Source organism: Bos indicus, chromosome 3 (assembly GCF_029378745.1).
Source record: "Bos indicus isolate NIAB-ARS_2022 breed Sahiwal x Tharparkar chromosome 3, NIAB-ARS_B.indTharparkar_mat_pri_1.0, whole genome shotgun sequence".
Lineage (NCBI taxonomy): Eukaryota > Metazoa > Chordata > Mammalia > Artiodactyla > Bovidae > Bos > Bos indicus.
The window spans coordinates 25138551-25157649 of NC_091762.1; the positions used below are offsets into that span (position 1 = coordinate 25138551).

At 39.8% G+C, this 19099-nt stretch overlaps 1 protein-coding gene across 1 annotated transcript in view; it reads right to left on the reverse strand.

The window, feature by feature from the left end:
• Positions 1-488: 488 nt before the first annotated feature.
• LOC109556762 (RNA-binding protein 12-like) overlaps positions 489-19099 on the reverse strand; it is a 107441-nt gene continuing 88830 nt past the window's right edge. Inside the window, 3 exon segments of the mRNA XM_070781634.1 lie at positions 489-1080; positions 1083-1889; positions 1892-3639. Coding sequence (XP_070637735.1) covers positions 740-1080; positions 1083-1889; positions 1892-3639 — 2896 coding nt within the window. The 3' untranslated portion in view covers positions 489-739.

A 19099-nucleotide genomic window follows, 5' to 3' on the forward strand; every position in this document is an offset into this window, starting at 1 on the left:
ATTTTAAAAGAAAACGAGAACTTTAGACAATGCTTTGACCCTATTACAAAGCAAATCTGTCCAGCTTTGAACCAAATTCCAAGAGTAGCCAGCTATTTTTCAGCAGCTGGCAAGAGCACCCTTAATGAGCTCTACTGACATTTCTATCTTCTTCATCCATATGGTAAAAAACCAATCTAGACTCCTTGATAAGCTTTATGTGGCCATTTGAGTTTTACAAATGGTTTCTCTAATGGTATGCCAAAATCATTTTTGTGTTCTCTCGAGACAGCTTTACTATACAATGGCACCCCACTCCAGCACTCTTGCCTGGAAAATCCCATGTATGGAGGAGCCTGGTGGGCCGCAGTCCATGGGGTCGCTAAGAGTCGGACAAGACTCAGCGACTTCACTTTGACTTTTCACTTTCATGCATTGGAGAAGGAAATGGCAACCCACTCCAGTGTTCTTGCCTGGAGAATCCCAGGGATGGGGGAGCCTCATGGGCTGCCGTCTATGGGGTCGCACAGAGTCCGACATGACTGAAGCAACTTAGCAGCAGCAGCAGCAACAGCAATGTTTATCTTGGTAGTGAGTCTTCTGTAAACAGTCAACCAACACTCTATGTTATGGAAACCAATCTATATGCAATTGAAACAATCCACAGGTTCTAACCTGGAAACACTAGAAAAAGAATCTGAATGCATTAATCACAGCACTATGAAGACTATATCTACCCTATGAAGAATGATGTGAACAGCTACCCTAATACAAGCTTTACTTTCCTAGAGCCAATAGGTCTGTCATTTAAGTCAATGACAGCAGCTGTGGCTTCATCCCGAGATCCAAAAGCCACCATAGCTTCACTGGTGGGCATATCTTTTTCATTGTACTTTAAACAAACTGAGCCTGGGATCACTTGATAACTGTAAAAGAAATCTAAAATCTCATCAATAGACACAGTGAAGGGCATGTTCTGTACTTTAATTATTGTTGGTCCTGGTTTTCCAGAACTAGATCCAAAGCCAGGAGGACCACCAATGTGGATTGGGCCAGAACCAGGGCCAGAGCCAGAGCCAGGGCCAAAGCCTGGAGGCCCAAATGCCCGGGGGCATTTCCAAGGCCAGGGGGCCCACTTCCAAAGCCAGAGGGGCCACCTAAGCTACCAGGACTATTTCCAAAATTCTAAGGGCCCCCTCCAAATCCTGGTCCACTTAAATTATTTGGTCCACTTCCAGAACCTGGAACATCCAGTCCTAGACCAGGCAAACCACTATTTCCAACTGAAGGCATTCCAGGCCTAGCATCACCAAAGGCCCTTCCTAATCCTGGAGGAGGGAGTGGTGTTCCAAAGGCATTTGACCCACCAAAATTACCAGGAAAGTTAAATGGAGGCCCACTGTTGGCCTCCTTAGATCCTACAGCCAAGAAGGCATGCTTTTCACCTCCTGCACTAGGCATTCCTGCACCAGGCATTCCCACACCAGGCACTCCTGCACTGGGAATTCCTGCATTGGGCATTCCTGCAGCAGGCATTCCTGCATTGGGCATTCCCGCAGCAGGCAGTCCCGTACTGGGCATTCCTGAACTGGGCAATCCCGCATTGGGCATTCCCACATTGGGAATTCCTGGAACTGCAGGATTACCTGGCACAGACCTCTTTAACCCCTTTTTTCCTTGGGCAGGAGGATTTTTCTCAGTCTCTCTCATATCTTCTAAAGTAACTACATGAACAAAAGCTTCTCTCCCATTAAGTTTTTTACGGTGTAAGTGTTCAGACTTACATGTATCATCTTCATTTTTAAACTGAACCAATGCCTGTCCTAGACCTTGCCCATTGTTATCAACAAGAACATGTACAGCATTTTCATCCACTGGGATTCCTTCTAGGAACTGAAGAACATCCATCTGGTAATGCTGAAGGGAATATTTGTTATATGGGCACAGACTTTGGCAGAGGTGACATCCCCCTCCGGATTTAAGATCATTTCCCTCTGGTCATAGCTGAAGTTCTGCAGTCTTTTTCGAATCATATCTATCTTTTCTAGCATACCTTTCTTGGTAATTGGATGAACTTGAATAAAGCAATTACCCATGTATTGTTTATGATGACACAGAGCAGCCTTATAGTCAGCCTCATTCCTGAACTCTACAAAGCCTTCACCCGTTGCTTTCCCATTGGGTCCATAAGCAATATAAATACTATCTTCCACAACATCCAACTTTTTAAAAAAATCAGTGACATGTTTGTTTTCTGCTTCAAATGGCAGCCCTTTCAAGTAAACACAAAAACCAGCCTCATGTGGTGATCTTGACCTTGACCTTTTCTGCCCACTGGGCGATTCTGACCTGGGAAGTGGCTAAGGAGGGGGATGGGTTTGTCCAGAAGGTCCTAAACTTTGCTTAAAAGTGATATGGCCTCCAGCAGCTACCCACTGTCTCTCTGTGGCAGGACTAACTTCCACATAGCACTAAATCATCAGCATTCTGTTTCGTTTCAAAGCTTCAAATGTATCTTGAGGGGAGAGAAACTTAACCAATCCATTCCTGTTATTTCGACCTATATGATCTTTCAACAAATGCACCGCATCAACACGGAGCCCATGGAAAAAATCTCGGACATCACTTTCCATTGCAGAGAAAAGGGCATTCCATGCACACTGACATACAGATAGATCATCAGGGTTGATGGGAAGTGGTTCCACATTGCTTTGCGAGTTCATCTGGACAGGGTTAATAGGATTCAACGGACCCAGAAACACAGGGTTCAGGTTATTGTTCAGATTCACAGGTGCTCCAGAGCCATTCATTCCAGGAGGTAGAGGTGCCACAGGTGGTGGGTTCAAAGGTAGCATACCTGACATGGGTGGCAGTGGGGTCATGGGTGACCCAGAAGGGACTGGGGGAATTGAGGGCACAGGAGGCATTGTAGGTACCAGAGGAGGAACTGGAATTGGGGGAATAGACGGAATTGGCGGCAAAGATGGCATCGCTGGGATTGGAGGAATTGGTGGAGATGGGACCGTGTTCATCGGAGAGGCTGTGCTCGGAATAGTTGAGCTAAACGTTGGGCTCCCAAAGGAAGCCCCCATGTTTGAAAGAGCTGTTCCTATGCTGGCTGTGGAAAATGTCTGTACATTTTTGCTGCTTTCATGAACAGAAGTGGTGGCAGTAACTACACTGGATGAAGGATTATTAAAGTTGGGGACTGTTGTAGGCAAGTTCACCCTGCCACTCATTCCTGAGCTAGGTGGTGGTCCTGATCTACTAGCATTTGCTGGTGGTGTATCTAGGTTGGCAGTTTCAAAACGCCTACGACTCAGTTCAATCATATTCTGCATTTCCGTTTTACTACTCAACAACAGTGTTACTTTTGATCCTTTAGTTGTACCACCTGTGCACATCACACCAAGCCTTGCATCTTCATCAGTGGCAAAAACAATGAAAGCCTCACCCAGTTCACCCCCTACAATATGCACACCCCCATCAGGAATGGTCAGTCCAGAGAAGAAGCAGCGAATGTCCATAGTCCCCGCCACAATTGGGAGACCTTGCAAACGGATGACCACAGCTATGCTGTGCTGAAACCACACATACCTCCTTCTTCTCTGCTTCACCCAGCTTGTGCTTCTTCCAGGCCAGAGTTTCTCATGATGTATTCTGCATATAAATTAAATAAGCAGGGTGACAATATACAGCCTTGACATACTCCTTTTCCTATTTGGAACCAGTCTGTTCTTCCATGTCCAGTTCTAACTGTTGCTTCCTGACCTGCATACAGATTTCTCAAGAGGCAGATCAGGTGGTCTGGTATTCCCATCTCTTTCAGAATTTTCCACAGTTTACTGTGATCCACATGGTCAAAGGCTTTGGCATAGTCAATAAAGCAGAAATAGATATTTTTCTGGAACTCTCATGCTTTTTCAGATCCAGCAAATGTTGGTGTTTTGATCTCTGTTTCCTCTGCCTTTTCTCAAACCAGCTTGAACATATGGAATTTCACAGTTCACATATTATTGAAGCCTGCTGCTGCTGCTGCTGCTGCTGCTGCTGCTGCTGCTGCGTTGCTTCAGTCATGTCCAACTCTGTGAGACCTGAGATGGCAGCCCACCAGGTTTCCCTGTCCCTGGGATTGTCCAGGCAAGAACACTGGAGTGAGTTGTCATTTCCTTCTCCAATGCATGAAAGTGAAAAGTGAAAGTAAAGTCGATCAGTCGTGTCCGACTCCTAGTGACCCCATGGACTACAGCCTACCAGGCTCCTCCGTCCATGGGATTTGCCAGGCAAGAGTACTAGAATGGGTTGCCATTGCTTTCTCCGATTGAAGCCTGGCTTGGAGAATTTTGAGCATTACTTTACTAGTGTGTGAGATGAGTGCAATTGTGCAGTAGTTTGACTATTCTTTGGCATTGCCTTTCTTGGGGATTGGAATGAAAACTGACCTTTTCCAGTCCTGTGGCCAATGCTGAGTTTTCCAATTTACTGGTATATTGAGTGCAGCACTTTCACAGCATCATCTTTCAGGATTTGAAATAGCTCAACTGGAATTCCATCACCTCCACTAGCTTTGTTAAGCTAATGCTTCCTAAGGCCACTTGACTTCACATTCCAGGATGTCTGGCTCTAGGTGAGTGATCATACCTTTGTGACTATCTTGGTTGTGAAGATTTTTGTTGTACAGTTCTTCTGTTTATTCTTGCCTCTTCTTAACATCTTCTGCTTTTGTTAGGTCCATACCATTTCTGTCATTTATTGTGCCCAGCTTTGCATGAAATGTTCCTTTGGTATCTCTAATTTTCTTGAAGAGATCTCTAATCTTTCCCATTCTATTGTTTTCCTCTATTTCTTTGCATTGATCGCTGAGGAAGGCTTTCTTATCTCTCCTTGCTATTCTTTGGAACTCTGTATTCAGATGCTTATATCTTTCCTTTTCTCCTTTGCTTTTCATTTCTCTTCTTTTCACAGCTATTTGTAAGGCCTCCCCAGACAGCCATTTTGCTTTTTTGCATTTCTTTTTCTTTGGGATGGTCTTGATCCCTGTCTCCTGTACAGTATCATGAACCACCGTCCATAGTTCATCAGGCACTCTATCAGATCTAGTCCCTTTAACCTATTTCTCACTTCCACTGTATAATCATTAGGGATTTGATTTAGGTCATACCTGAATGGTCTAGTGGTTTTCCCTACTTTCTTCAATTTAAGTCTGAATTTGGCAATAAGGATTTCATGATCTGAGCCACAGTCAGCTCCTGGTCTTGTTTTTGCTGACTGTATAAAGCTTCTCCACCTTTGGCTGCAAAGAATATAATCAATCTGATTTTGGTGTGGACCATCTGGTGACGACATGTGTAGATCTTCTCTTGTGTTCTTGGAAGAGGGTGTTTGTTATGACCAGTGCATTCTCTTGGCAGAACTCTAGTAGCCTTTGCCCTGCTTCATTCTGTCTTGACTTCCTACTTTTGCATTCCAGTCCCCTATAATGAAAAGGACATCTTTTTTGGGTGTTAATTCTAGAAGGTCTTGTAGGTCTTCATAGAACCATTCAACTTCAGCTTCTTCAACCCCAGCCTTACTGGTTGGGCATAGACTTGGATTACTGTGATATTGAATGGTTTGCCTTGGAAACGAAGAGAGATCATTCTGTCATTTTTGACATTGTATCCAAGTACTGCATTTCAGACTCTTTTGTTGACTATGATGGCTACTCCATTTCTTCCCCGGAATTCTTACCCACAGTAATAGATATAATGGTCATCTTAGTTAAATTCACCCGTTCTAGTCCATTTTAGTTCATTGATTCCTAAAATGTTGACATCCGCCTCAGTCAGTATATCCTATCAAGAAGCTTTCATAGGCCTCTTATCCTTCTCCACCAGAGGGCTGCTGCTGCTGCTGCTAAATCGCTTTCAGTCGTGTCCGACTCTGTGCGACCCCACAGACAGCAGCCCACCAGGCTCCCCTGTTCCTGGGATTCTCCAGGCAAGAATACTGGAGTGGGTTGCCATTTCCTTCTCCAATGCATGAAGGTTAAAAGTGAAAGCGAAGCTGCTCAGTCATGTCCAACTCTGAGCGACCCCATGGACTGCAGCCTACCAGGCTCCTCTGTCCATGGGATTTTCCAGGTAAGAGTACTGGAGTGGGGTGCCATTGCCTTCTCAGGGCACAGAGACTGAAAACCACAATCACAGAAAATTAACCAATCTAATCACATGGACCACAGCCTTGTCTAACTCAATGCAACTATGAGCCATGCCATGTAGGGCCACCCAAGACAGATGGGTCATGGTGGAGAGTTCTGACAAAATGTGGTCCACTGGAGAAAGAAATGGAAAACCACTTCAGTATTTTTGCCTTGAGAACACCATGAACAGTATGAAAAAGCAAAAAGATAGGACACTGAAAGATGAACTCCCCAGCTTGGTTGTTGCCCATTTTGCTACCGGCAATCAGTGGAGAAATAACTCCAGAAAGAATGAAAAGACGGAGCCAAAGCAAAAACAACACCCAGTTGTGGATGTGACTTCTGATGGAAGCAAGGTCCAATGCTATAAAGAGCAATATTGCATAGGAACCTGGAATGTTAGGTCCATGAATCCATGCAAATTGGAAGTGATCAAACAGGAGATGGCAAGAGTGAGCTCTGACATTTTAGGAATCAGCAACTAAAATGGACTGGGATTCTGATCAAATCTTTACTAAATCTGACAAGAATTAACTTCTTTTTTTTTTCTATTTATTTTCAATTTATTTATTTTAATTGGAGGCTAATTACTTTACAATATTGTGGTGGTTTTCACCATACATTGACATGAATCAGCCACAGGTGTACATGTGTCCCCCCGTGCCAAACCCTACTCCCACCTCCCTCCCCATTCCACCCCTCTGGGTTGTCCCAGTGCATTGGCTTTGAGTGTCCTGTTTCACAAATCAAAGTTGGACTGGTCATCTATTTCACATATTACTTAGGTCTTTCCCTCCACGAATTTAGTATATTTCTCTCTCTCTCTCTCTCTCTGTGTATATTATATTTTGTTTTGCATATAAATAATTACATTACTTGCTACCACTAGCACTTTTGTGCTTTTCCTCTACATTTCTTATGCCTTCATTTTTTTTCTTACATTTTTTTCTGTATCTGTTGAACAAAAATCATATAATTTTCTTGCTTGAGAGGCATTACTCAATACATTTTTTTCCCCTAATTCTGAACTAAACTGACTTCTGGAATATTCACTACTTGGTCATAGTGTATTTTTTCCCACACACTGCTAAGTTCAGTTGCTAATATTTGTTTAAGATTTTATAATACTTGTTCATGAGTGATTCTGACCTGTACTATTTCTCATTCTTTAAACTGTTCTCATCTGGTTTTGTTATTACAATTATACAAGACCATTATGGTTTCCCTCTTTCCCTCTATGATCTGAAAGACGTTTTGTACTGTTTGCATTTTCTAATCCACGGATGTTTGGTAAAAGTTACCTACAAAATTAGGCTTGTTATTTTCATCATAGGATGTTTTTTAAAACAGTATTTAAATTCTTCAATAGTTACAGAACTATTCAGTTTTTCTGTTTCTTATTGAATACAGTTAACTTTATATTTCTTCTAGGAATTAAATATTTCATAAGCTTTCAAATGTGTTAAATAAAGTTAATCATAATTTTATTTTACCTTTTTACCCCTGTTAAAACTGAAGTTAGAGCATACCCTTTCAAAGTCTGATGTTTATGCCTTCTCTTTTTCCCCTTATTTTAACAAGATTATTTCTTTCTTTCTACTTGACAGGTATATTCTTTTTTATTTTTCTCACTTAAGTTGTATGCTGCTGCTGCTGCTGCTAAGTCTCTTCAGTCATGTCCAACTCTGTGCGACCCCATAGACAGCAGACCACCAGGCTCCCACATCCCTGGGATTCTCCAGGCAAGAACACTGGAGTAGGCTGCCATTTCCTTCTTCAATAAGTTGTATGCATGGTACATCAATTTTCAGGCTTTATTCTCTTCCAATATAAGTAGGCAAATCTATAAATTATCTCTTAAGCACTACTGTAGCTATATCCCACACACTTTTATATATGCTGCTTTTCTTAGCATGCAGTTATACAAATTTAGTAAGGGATATAGAAGTGTGTTTTAAAATTTCTAATGTGAAAATAAACAAAAAGATTCTCCCACTGAAAAATTTTAAAAATAAATAAAAATAAAAATAAATTTTAAATTAAATTTAAAAACTATTTTAAAATATATAACATAATACTAACCAAAAAATCAGTTGTGTTTCTTCCTGTACATTAACAATTGAACAATATGAAAAGGAAATTGAGAAAATTCTATTTACAACAGCATCAAAAAAGATAATACACTTTGGAATAAATTTAACTCAGGAGGTGATTTATATACTGAAAACTATAAAACACTGTGAAAAGAAATTAGAGAGAATACAAATAAATGGGAAAACATCTGTGTTCATGGCATTGGAAGACTTAATATTGCTAAAATAATATTGCTAAAATGTTAATATTACCCAAAGAAATCTACAGAGTTAATACAATCACTATCAGAAATCTAGTTGCATTTTTTGCCAAAAAAAAAAAAAAATCCTAAAATTCACTTGGAATCTCAAGGAAACTGTACATCCAAAATATTCTTGAAAAAGAACAGAGTTAGAAGTCTCACACTTCCTACTTTTAAGGCTTCTCTGGTGGCTCAGAGGGTAAAGAATCTGCCTGCAGTATGGGAGATGCAGGATTTGATCCCTAGGTTGGGAAGATCTCCTGGAGAAGGTAGTGACTACCCGCTCCAGTATTCTTGCCTGGAGAATTCCATGGACAGAAGAGCCTGGTGGCTACAGTCCACGGGGTCGCAGAGTCAGACATGACTGAGCAACTAATGAGCATCACAAAACTATAATAATCAAAACAATGTAATACTGGCATAAAGACAAACATACACCAATAGAATAGATTAGAGAACCCAGGAATAAATTCTTGTATATATGGTCAAATGATTCTTGACAAGGGTGTCAGGACCACTCAGCAAGGAAAGGACAATCTCTTCAAAAACCTACATTGGGAAAATTAGATATCCACATGGAAAATTATGAAGCTGGTCCTTATCTTATAACATATACAAAAATGGATCAAAGACTCAAGAGCTAAAACTGTAAAAAACATACAAAAACACAGGCTTAAAGCTGTATGACACTGAATTTAGCAGTGATTTCTTGGATATGATACCTAAAGCATGGACAATAAAAGTAAAAATAAGTTAATGAGACTCCATTGAAATGAAAAACTCATGTGCAGCCATGTACAACTGTGTAATTACAACCAACAGCATGAAAATGCAATTAATAGAATGCAAAAGAGTATTTGAAAACTACACACACACACATATATACGTGAATGTATGTGTATATATATATATATATAAAACACTAGAATATATTTTTAAAAAACCCTATACCTCAACAAGGGTGTCCCAGTAGTAAAGAAACCATTTCCCAATGCAGGAGATTCAGGGGACATGGGTTCCATCCATGGGTCAGGACAATACCCTAGAGTAAGAAATGCCAACCTGTTCCAGTATTCTTGCCTGGAAAATTCCATGCACAGAGGAGCCTGGTGGGCTACAGTCCATGGGGTCGCAAAGAGTCAGATACAACTGAGTGACTGAACACGCATGCACAGCTCAACAACAACCAAAATATACCCCATTTAAAACATGTGCAAAGGACTTAAATAGACATTTTACCAAAGAAGATATACAAATGGCCAATGGGCATATGAAAAGATGTTCAACATCAGTAACCATTCAGTTCAGTTCAGTTCATTTCAGTCGCTCAGTCGTGTCCGACTCTCTGCGACCCCATGAATCGCAACATGCCAGGCCTCCCTGTCCATCACCAACTCCTGGAGTTCATCCAAACCCATGTCCATCGATTCGATGATGCCATCCAACCATCTAATCCTCTGTCGTCCCCTTCTCCTCCAGACCCCAATCCTTCCCAGCATCAGGGTCTTTTCCAATGAGTCAACTCTTTGCATGAGGTGGCCAAAGTATTGGAGTTTCAGCTTCAACATCAGTCCTTCCAATGAACACCCAGGACTGATCTCCTTTAGGATGGACTGGTTGGATCTCCTTGCAGTCCAAGGGACTCTTAAGAGTCTTCTCCAACACCACAATTTAAAAGCATCAATTCTTCGGCGCTCAGCTTTCTTCACCGTCCAACTCTCATATCCATACATGACTACTGGAAAAACCATAGCCTTGACTAGACGGACCTTTGTTGGCAAAGAAATGTCTCTGCTTTTAAATATGATATCTATCTATCTAGGTTGGTCATAACTTTCCTTCCAAGGAGTAAGCATCTTTTAATTTCATGTCGGCAATCACCATCTGCACTGATTTTGGAGCCCCAAAAAATAAAGTCTGACACTGTTTCCAATGTTTCCCCATCTATTTCCCATGAAGTGGTGGGACCGGATGCCATGATCTTCATTTTCTGAATGTTGAGCTTTAAGCCAACTTTTTCACTCTCCTCTTTCACTTTCATCAAGAGGCTTTTTAGTTCCTCTTCACTTTCTGCCAGAAGGGTGGTGTCATCTGCATATCTGAGGTTATTGATATTTCTCCCGGCAATCTTGATTCCAGCTTGTGCTTCTTCCAGCCCAGCGTTTCCCATGATGTACTCTGCATAGAAGTTAAATAAGCAGGATGACAATATACAGCGTTGACGTACTCCTTTTCCTATTTGGAACCAGTCTGTTGTTCCACGCCCAGTTCTAACATTAGAGAGATGCAAATCAAAACTACAATGCAGTATCAGTTTACATCCATCAGAATAGCTACTATCAAAAACAAACAGAATATAGCCAGGAAGAATGTGGAGAAACTGGAATCTTTGCACCCTGTTGGTGGAATGTAAAATGCTGTAGCTGCTATGGAAAAATATATGGCAATTCCTCAAAAAAACACAAACCAAAAAAAGAAAAACATCACTATGTGATACAGCAATTTCATTTCTCAGTATACATCCAAAATAACTGAAACTAGTATCCCGAAGAAATATTTGTACACCTCTGTTTATAGCAGTATTATTCATAAAACCAAGAAGTGGAAGAAACCCAAGTATTCACGGGCAGATAAATGAATATACAAAATGTGGTACATAGAAGGAAGGAAATTCTAATGTGTGCTGCAACATGTATATACACTGAGGATATTATATTTAGTGAAAAAAGCCAGTCACAAAATAACCAACACCGATTTCATCTGTACAAAGTATCTAAAGTAGTCAAATTTACAAAACAGAAAAGTAAAATTGTGATTTCCAGGGGCCCTAGGGAAGGAGAAATAGGTAGTTGTTTAATTGGTATAGAGTCTCAGCTTTGCACTATGAAAAACTTCTGGAGACTGGCTGCACCAGCAATGTGAATACTTAACAAAGAACTGTACACTTAAAGGTGGTAAGATGTTTTATGTATTTGCAATTTTTAAAAAACCTAAAGTTGTTCTCTAACTTAAAAATTGTATGACTATGGTTAAGCCAATAAAAATGTGTGATGGACCCAAATGCAAAACAAAACAAAAACTACAACTGAGATATCATTTCAAAAATGAGAAAAACATGAGAAAACGTTCTGCCTGCAGGGCTTTGGGGAAACAAACATAGTCATACATTGCTGACAGGGATCCAAATTAGCATAAACCTTTTTGGTGAGAAATGGAGAAATATCTGGGACTTCCCTGGTGGTTCAGATCATAAAGAATCTGCCTGCAATGCAGGATATCCAGATTCAATCCCTGGGTCGGGAAGATCCCCTGGAGAAAGGAATGGCTACACATGCCAGTGTTTTTGCCTGGAAAATTCCATGGACAGAGGAGTCTGGTGAGCTACAGTCCATGGGGTCATAAAAAAGTCAGACACAACTGCGCACTGGTACCCAGGTAGAACTATCTAACACAATTAGGAATGTGCTTACCTTCTGACTAAGTTTCACCTCTAGAAATTTACCTTAAAATACTCCTCCAAAAAAAAAAAAAAAAGTGCTCCTCCAACAATATGAAAGTAAAGCTGCACATTACAGCTTTGTTTTGTAACTGCAAAATGTTGGAAATACTCTAAATCCCCAAATATAGGTAAGTAGAATAAACTATGGCATATCTGTATATTTTATACAGAAATTTATACAAGCAATGTTTTACATATATATTCATGTGTGTGTGTGTGTGTATATTCTCCAAGGTGTATAAGATTTAAGATTCCTGGGCCTAATATGTGGACATTTCACTAGTTTTTTTTTTTTTTTTCTATTTGTTTTCATGTTGGTGTCCAAAGTTTCACTGCTATCAGCACTATATAGATGTGCTAGTCTTACTTGTGCTAAGTATTATAACAATAATTTGAAAATCTGATTTCATATATGTAAGATGACACCATTAGGTTGCTTTAATTTACACTTCTCTAATACAAAGGATAACTAATTTTTTATATTTGTATATTATTTGTTGGGTTTCCCTGGTGGCTCAGTGGTAAAGAATCTGCCTGAGAAGTTGGAGATGTGGGTTTGACCCCTGGGTTGGGAAGATCCCCTGGAGAAGGAAAAGGCAATCCACTTCAGTATTCTTGCCTGGCAAATCCCATGGACAGAGGAGCCTGGTGGGCTACAGTACATGGGGTCACAGAGAGTTGTATATAATTTAGTGACTAAACAGCAACAACATACTAATTGTTGCTCATCTGTGGATTTTTTGAAATCTAAGAGAGTCATCAAAAGTATGACTTCAACAAGTCACTCATCAGTTCAGTTCAGTCCAGTCGCTCAGTCGTGTCCGACTCTTTGCGACCCCATGAATCGCAGCACACAGGCCTCCCTGTCCATCACCAACTCCCGGAGTTCACTCAGACTCATGTCCATCGAGTCAGTGATGCCATCCAGCCATCTCATTCTCTGTTGTCCCCTTCTCCTCCTGCCCCCAGTCCCTCCCAGCATCAGAGTCTTTTCCAAGGAGTCAACTCTTCGCATGAGGTAGCCAAAGTATTGGAGTTTCAGCTTTAGCATCATTCCTTCCAAAGAAATCCCAGGGCTGATCTCCACTCATATCTATCATCAAAATGATTGCTTTAGAAGAATTATTGATATTATTAATGAACAATGACATAGTCATCAATTTGATACCTTTAGTGAATCCTTTTTTTGATATCCCCTCTTTGACATGACAAACTTTTCAGTAATAGTCATTAAATAAAATTAATAATGGTTAAAAACAGCACGAGAGGTATTGTTCAGATATCTCCCAGACCTCAGATTTTAATTTCTACCAGGTTTAAAGTCAGTTACAAGATTGGATGTTCATTTTTTTGTCCCAACATCCAAAGTCTACAGACAAAAACAATTATTTCAATTGGAGAACACTGGCATCTTTTTTTTTTTTTTTTCAGTGTTTGGTAAGGATTTATAAAATCATGAAGTTGTCAAGTATTGACTGCTTCCTTTGCTCTTTTCTCCTCTTCTTTGAACTGTAGAGAAAGGTTCATATTTATTCTAAAAAGATTCACTTCCTTTCTTAACTGGATTAACTCTCTTCATCTGGAAATAGTATTGACCAAGCAGAAATATCAAAACAGATTAAAATATCATTCACTGTCTCTTCTTCATCAAAGTCTTGGCTTTACTAGTATGATTTTCTTCTCCATTAAAAAAAAAAAATACTGTCAGTGTTGACGCTTACTAACATTTCCTTTCTCTTCCGCATTGTCAGTGCTTATAGTAAATGATTCATTATTGTCTTTCATCCCTTTGTCATCTGAATCTTGTGTTGTTTCTCGTATGCATGCTTTGGATGTGCCAACTTGCACTCCTCACAATTTTTATAAAGTCTGGGCAATGTTGAAGGCATTACACATTTCAAAACAGATCCAGACACTGCTGAAATTGCCTCTTTTGCTTCTTGAGCTCCACTGAGTTGTTACCCTTTCATGTTGGCATTGGTTTTGACTTCAAATTACTTTATGAAATTCACAAAAAATTATTAAGCAGTTTCTAATTTTAGAACAATTTTCCAAATGACTGAAAGGTACTTCAAATTCCTGTAGGACAAAAGTGTAGAATTCAGTAACTTTTATATCAACCTAGTAGTTTTAATTTTGATGTCTTTTATCAGAATCTTATGCAAAATACTTTAGGGAAATAACTGTCTAATAATTAGTTAGTGAAATTTAATATGACCAAAATATCAGAGGAAGGGTCAATTTATACAATGACTAAATTGTACCACTAGAACAATATTTTCTTGATTTGTTCTTTAGCTTAAAAACAAAAAGTTAAAGTGGAATATATTTCAATTTTTAAAATATTTTCCAGGATCATTAAAAATTTAACATATTAACTAAAATTTGTACTTTGGAAAGAAAAATATCTCACCTCAGTTTTCACTCTGTTCCACTGTTTAAATTTTAAACAAATAACAACTCCATGTAGTATTACAGAATAACAAAATTGAAGTAACTATACTGTTTCTTCATTTTTACAATTACAATGCTATTATTGCTTATTTCAAATACAGTTTAAATGCAGGAATGTATTGTTCTACAAGGATTGCAGGTGAAATAGTACACAGAGTACACACTCAAATTATTCAAATTTTATTAAGTTATGCTTGGAATGAATACATATACCTGAGTCTGACTGTGTTCAAGCTTAAGCATACAACTGGAAGTACTCAATATTAACTTCTTTATGGAATATAGTATTTATTAAAAATTAAGTTTAAAATGTGCTAATTAAAAGCTAAAATATAAATTATTGAAAAATCAACATTAACCATGGCAGTTATCTAGCTGGACAAACAAGGAATTCTGGGAGAAATATTTACCATGGATGTTCTTTAAAATTGCTAGCACATGGTGATAATATAAAGCAGATAAACTTTGAATGAGTTTATTTCAGTTACAAATTGTCTTTAGAACAATGTACCCAGGGTGGACTGTTCTCCATGCCCCATCCCAAGAATGCCACTAATAACAAGTAACACATGAATCACTAATTGAACTCATGTTTCTATTTCTTCAACTATGGCTTTCTGCACCCCTGTCTCTCTGCTATCCACCTAGATTCCAGGTACATGTATGTTTTACTTCCAAATATTATTCCACAGGCCCCCGCAGATCTCTTCATCCCTCTCCCTTCCAAAAAAACTTCTCTATGTTCTTCAACTGGATACTTCATCTTCAAGTTCACTGACTCTTGTATCAGCTCCATTAAAACCCATCTAGAGAATTTTTAATATTTCAAGTACTGCCTTTTTCAGTTCTATTTAGTTCCCCTTTTGTTCCTCTGCTAAGGATTTTCTATCATTGCATTCACTATGAGAAGATTTTCATTTACTTTTTTAAGTAGAGTTATAATCATTGCTATAAAACTGTCTATTAATTCTGACATCTGGGTCCTATCAGAATTGGTCTCCCCTAATTGCTTTTCTCCTCGAGAATTGGTCAGGTTTTCCTGTTTCTTCTTTGTTTATCAATTTTACCTTATATCATGGACACTGAAAATATGTTGTAGACATTAGATTCTTTCATATTCCTCTGAAGACCCTGACTTTGGATTTGTGTGTTTTAGCACACATTTCTCGACTGGACTTCTACTGGAAACTCTGTGGTAAATGGTACCTCAAATAATCTCAACTCAGCTCTTTTTCCTTTCACTGGCTGCTTCAAATCTACCCTCAAATGTGTATCTCAAGGAGGAGCCACCAGAGATTAAGCTAGAAATTATCCATAGCTTTAGCAATACTCTATTTTTGGATTTCTCTTTTTCAGAATGTCTGCCCTCACTTTCCAATTACTGTGATTATTTCAAATTCTGTACTCTGGTTAGTTATTCAAGCCAATAAAATTGTAGATTTTTTCCATCAGAGTTCTAGATGTCCTGCACAGTGCTGCTTGGGGCCTGTCTTTGCAAAAGTCATAAAAATATGAAACTCACTTAGCACCATCTCTTTCTTCCAAGCATCGTATCCTCTGTAGAGTCTGTCTGTTTTTGGTCCATCTTTAGAGCGTTTAGATAGATTTTACAATTATTTTTTTTTTCCAGAGCTTATATGTACTATCTCTGAGAGAATTTTTCCAATAGGAGCTACCTGGCCACAAAAACTCATATTTTTCATTGAGGATTTCTATTTTCTTCTTTCCTTACTCTCCTCTTATAGCATCATTTTACTTTTTTGCTATCCTGTGCCAGAAAATGCTTTGGCTTAAGTTATGCACTTGAATTAGAGATAGCTTCATCATTGGTGCTAGGGTACCAAGGCTGGTGTATTAGTTTGTTAGGGCTGCTATAACAAAATATCACAGACTTATTTTTGCACAGTTCTCAAGTCTAAAATCAGGTGTCAGCAGGTTTGGTTTCTTCTGAGGACTGTCTCCTCAACTTGCATACGGTCACCTTCTCACTTCACTTGCAGACAGCCCCTCACATGGCCTTTCTTCTGTGTATATGCATCCTTGACATTTACGTGTTCTAATCTCTTTTCATAAGGACACCAGTATACCTGGAGTAGAGCCCACCCCAATGGCCTCATTTTTAACTTAATTATTACCCTTTAAAGACCTTAATTCTGTATCTGGTTACATTCTGAGGTGCTGGGGTTAGGGTTTCAACATATGAATTGGGTAAAATGGGGAGGGACACAAATTCAGCTCATAATAGCCTGCCATCTCTTCTTCATATAATTTTTATTTTGGGTGTGCTTTCCAAAAAATACTTTGACATAGTATGTTTAACCACATAGTGTACATTTTACCTAGAAGAGGTCCACAGCCAGTTGGTTTCCTTACTGCAGGAGGACCTCCAAGTAGTTCTTGACACGTCTCCATTGTACCTTTGCCTACTTTTTCTTTTCTCATCTTCCTTTCAAACCTATTCCATTACTATTGTAAGTTTTACTAAAGGCAAAAGCCTCAAACTAGATATTTTCAATCTAAGGGGCTTGGCTCAATGCATCATTAATTCTCTGATAATAGCTTGAACACGGTTTCCAAATCATGAAACAGATACCATGAGACATTAAACCCTGATAGTCAAAATTTGACCAAGAGTTAAGAACCTTTGTTCTGGTCAATTGGGCCAGAAGTTAACCTCCTTGCTCTATGGAATTAAGCTAGAAATGGTAATAAAGAAGAGGAAGAACAACAACATAATATTTCAGGTTATTCCAATTTTAAATTATTGAGATTCAATGTCACTCTGCTTCCTATAAGACAAACTCTAAACCCCTTGAGCTTGGTATTTAAGTCTTACTACAAATTAAACTATATTTATTTTTCATATGTTATCTTTAAACAGAAAAACTCAACTCAAGCTAGTCTAGATTATTGCTTCCTCAGATTTACTTCATCCTTGCTTATACTGTGTCTTCAGCCTCTAATATTCCTCTTTATTCTCTCCATATACTAGAAATCCTCCTTCATGCTTCATCAGATCAGATCAGATCACTCACTCAGTCATGTCCGACTCTTTGCAACCCCATGAATCACAGTACGCCAGGCTTCCCTGTCCATTACCAACTCCCGGAGTTCACCCAGACTCATGTCCATCGAGTCAATGATGCCATCCAGCTATCTCATCCTCTGTCATCCCCTTCTCCTCCTGCCCCAATCCCTCCCAGCATCAGACTCTTTTCCAATGAGTCAACTCTTCGAATCAGGTGGCCGAAGTACTGGAGTTTCAGCCCCAGCATCATTCCTTCCAAAGAAATCCCAGGGCTGATCTCCTTCAGAATGGACTTGTTGGATCTCTTTGCAGTCCAAGGGACTCTCAAGAGTCTTCTCCAACACCACAGTTCAAAAGCATCAATTCTTCGGCACTCTTCACAGTCCAACTCTCACATCCATACATGACCACAGGAAAAACCATAGCCTTGACTAGACAAAACTTTGTTGGCAAAGTAATGTCTTTGCTTTTGAATATACTACCTAGGTTGGTCATAACTTATAGTACCCATAAAATCCTATATCATCCACTGTGATTTTTCTGATTATTTCAGTCCACAGTAGAATGTACCTCACTCCATCACTTACTACACCTCTATGAAGCTGAGGTCTTCATTTACATAAGAGGGATTACTGAATGAAGTTCACAGCACAGTGGACATGGCCCTGGAGTCCTGAGCTCATCCTGTTCCAGCCTCCAGGGGCAACCAGCAGTGATGGCAGCAGCAGGAGGCAGAGGGGAAGCAGGAGCCACTGAGACGAGGAGGTGCACATATGTCTGTAGACTGTGGACCTAACAGGAGAATTCCCAGACAAGATGGTAGAGTACAAGGACCTGAACTAACTTCTTTTCACAAAAATACCAAACTCACAACTAACCACTGAACAACCATTGACATAAAAAAAAAAAAAAGATATTCTACTTTCAAAAACAAAGAAGCCACGAGATGTTAGGAGGTGTACATTCATGATATCAAATTCCAGACCCACAAACTGGAAAATAATTGTATCTCAGAGGTTCTCCCACAGGAGAATTCTGAACCCCAGGTCAAGCTCCCTAGTTTGTGGGTATGGCATCAGGAGGAATCCCCAGAGCACTTAGCTTTGAAGGGGTTTGATCACAGGAACTTCACAGGACTGAGGGAAATAGAAACACCACTACTGGAGGGCACACAGCGGTTTCAGGCACACTGGGAGGGACCCCGGGGTAAAAGCAGTGACTTCATAAGAGCCAAACCTGGCCAAACCTACCTGCAGGTCTTAGAGGGTCTTCTGGAGATGTAGGGAGTGGCTGTGGATCACTTCAGGGACAAAAACACTTGTGGTGGATGTACTGGGGAGCACTCATTGGCAAAAGCAATCCTGGAGGCTGACATTTTGAAGCCAAGACCTGGTCCCAACCAACAGCCCAGAGGCTCCAGTGCTGTGATCTCTCAGGCCAAACAACCAATAAGGCAGGAAAACAGATCCACCCATCTGGAGACAGGCTACCTGAAGTATTCCTGAGCCCACAGCTGCCTCTAAACACACACCTTGACACAGTCCTGTCCACCAAAGGGACAAAACCCAGTTCCATCCACCAATGGCAAGTATCAGGCCCTCCCAACAGGAAGCCTGCACTAGC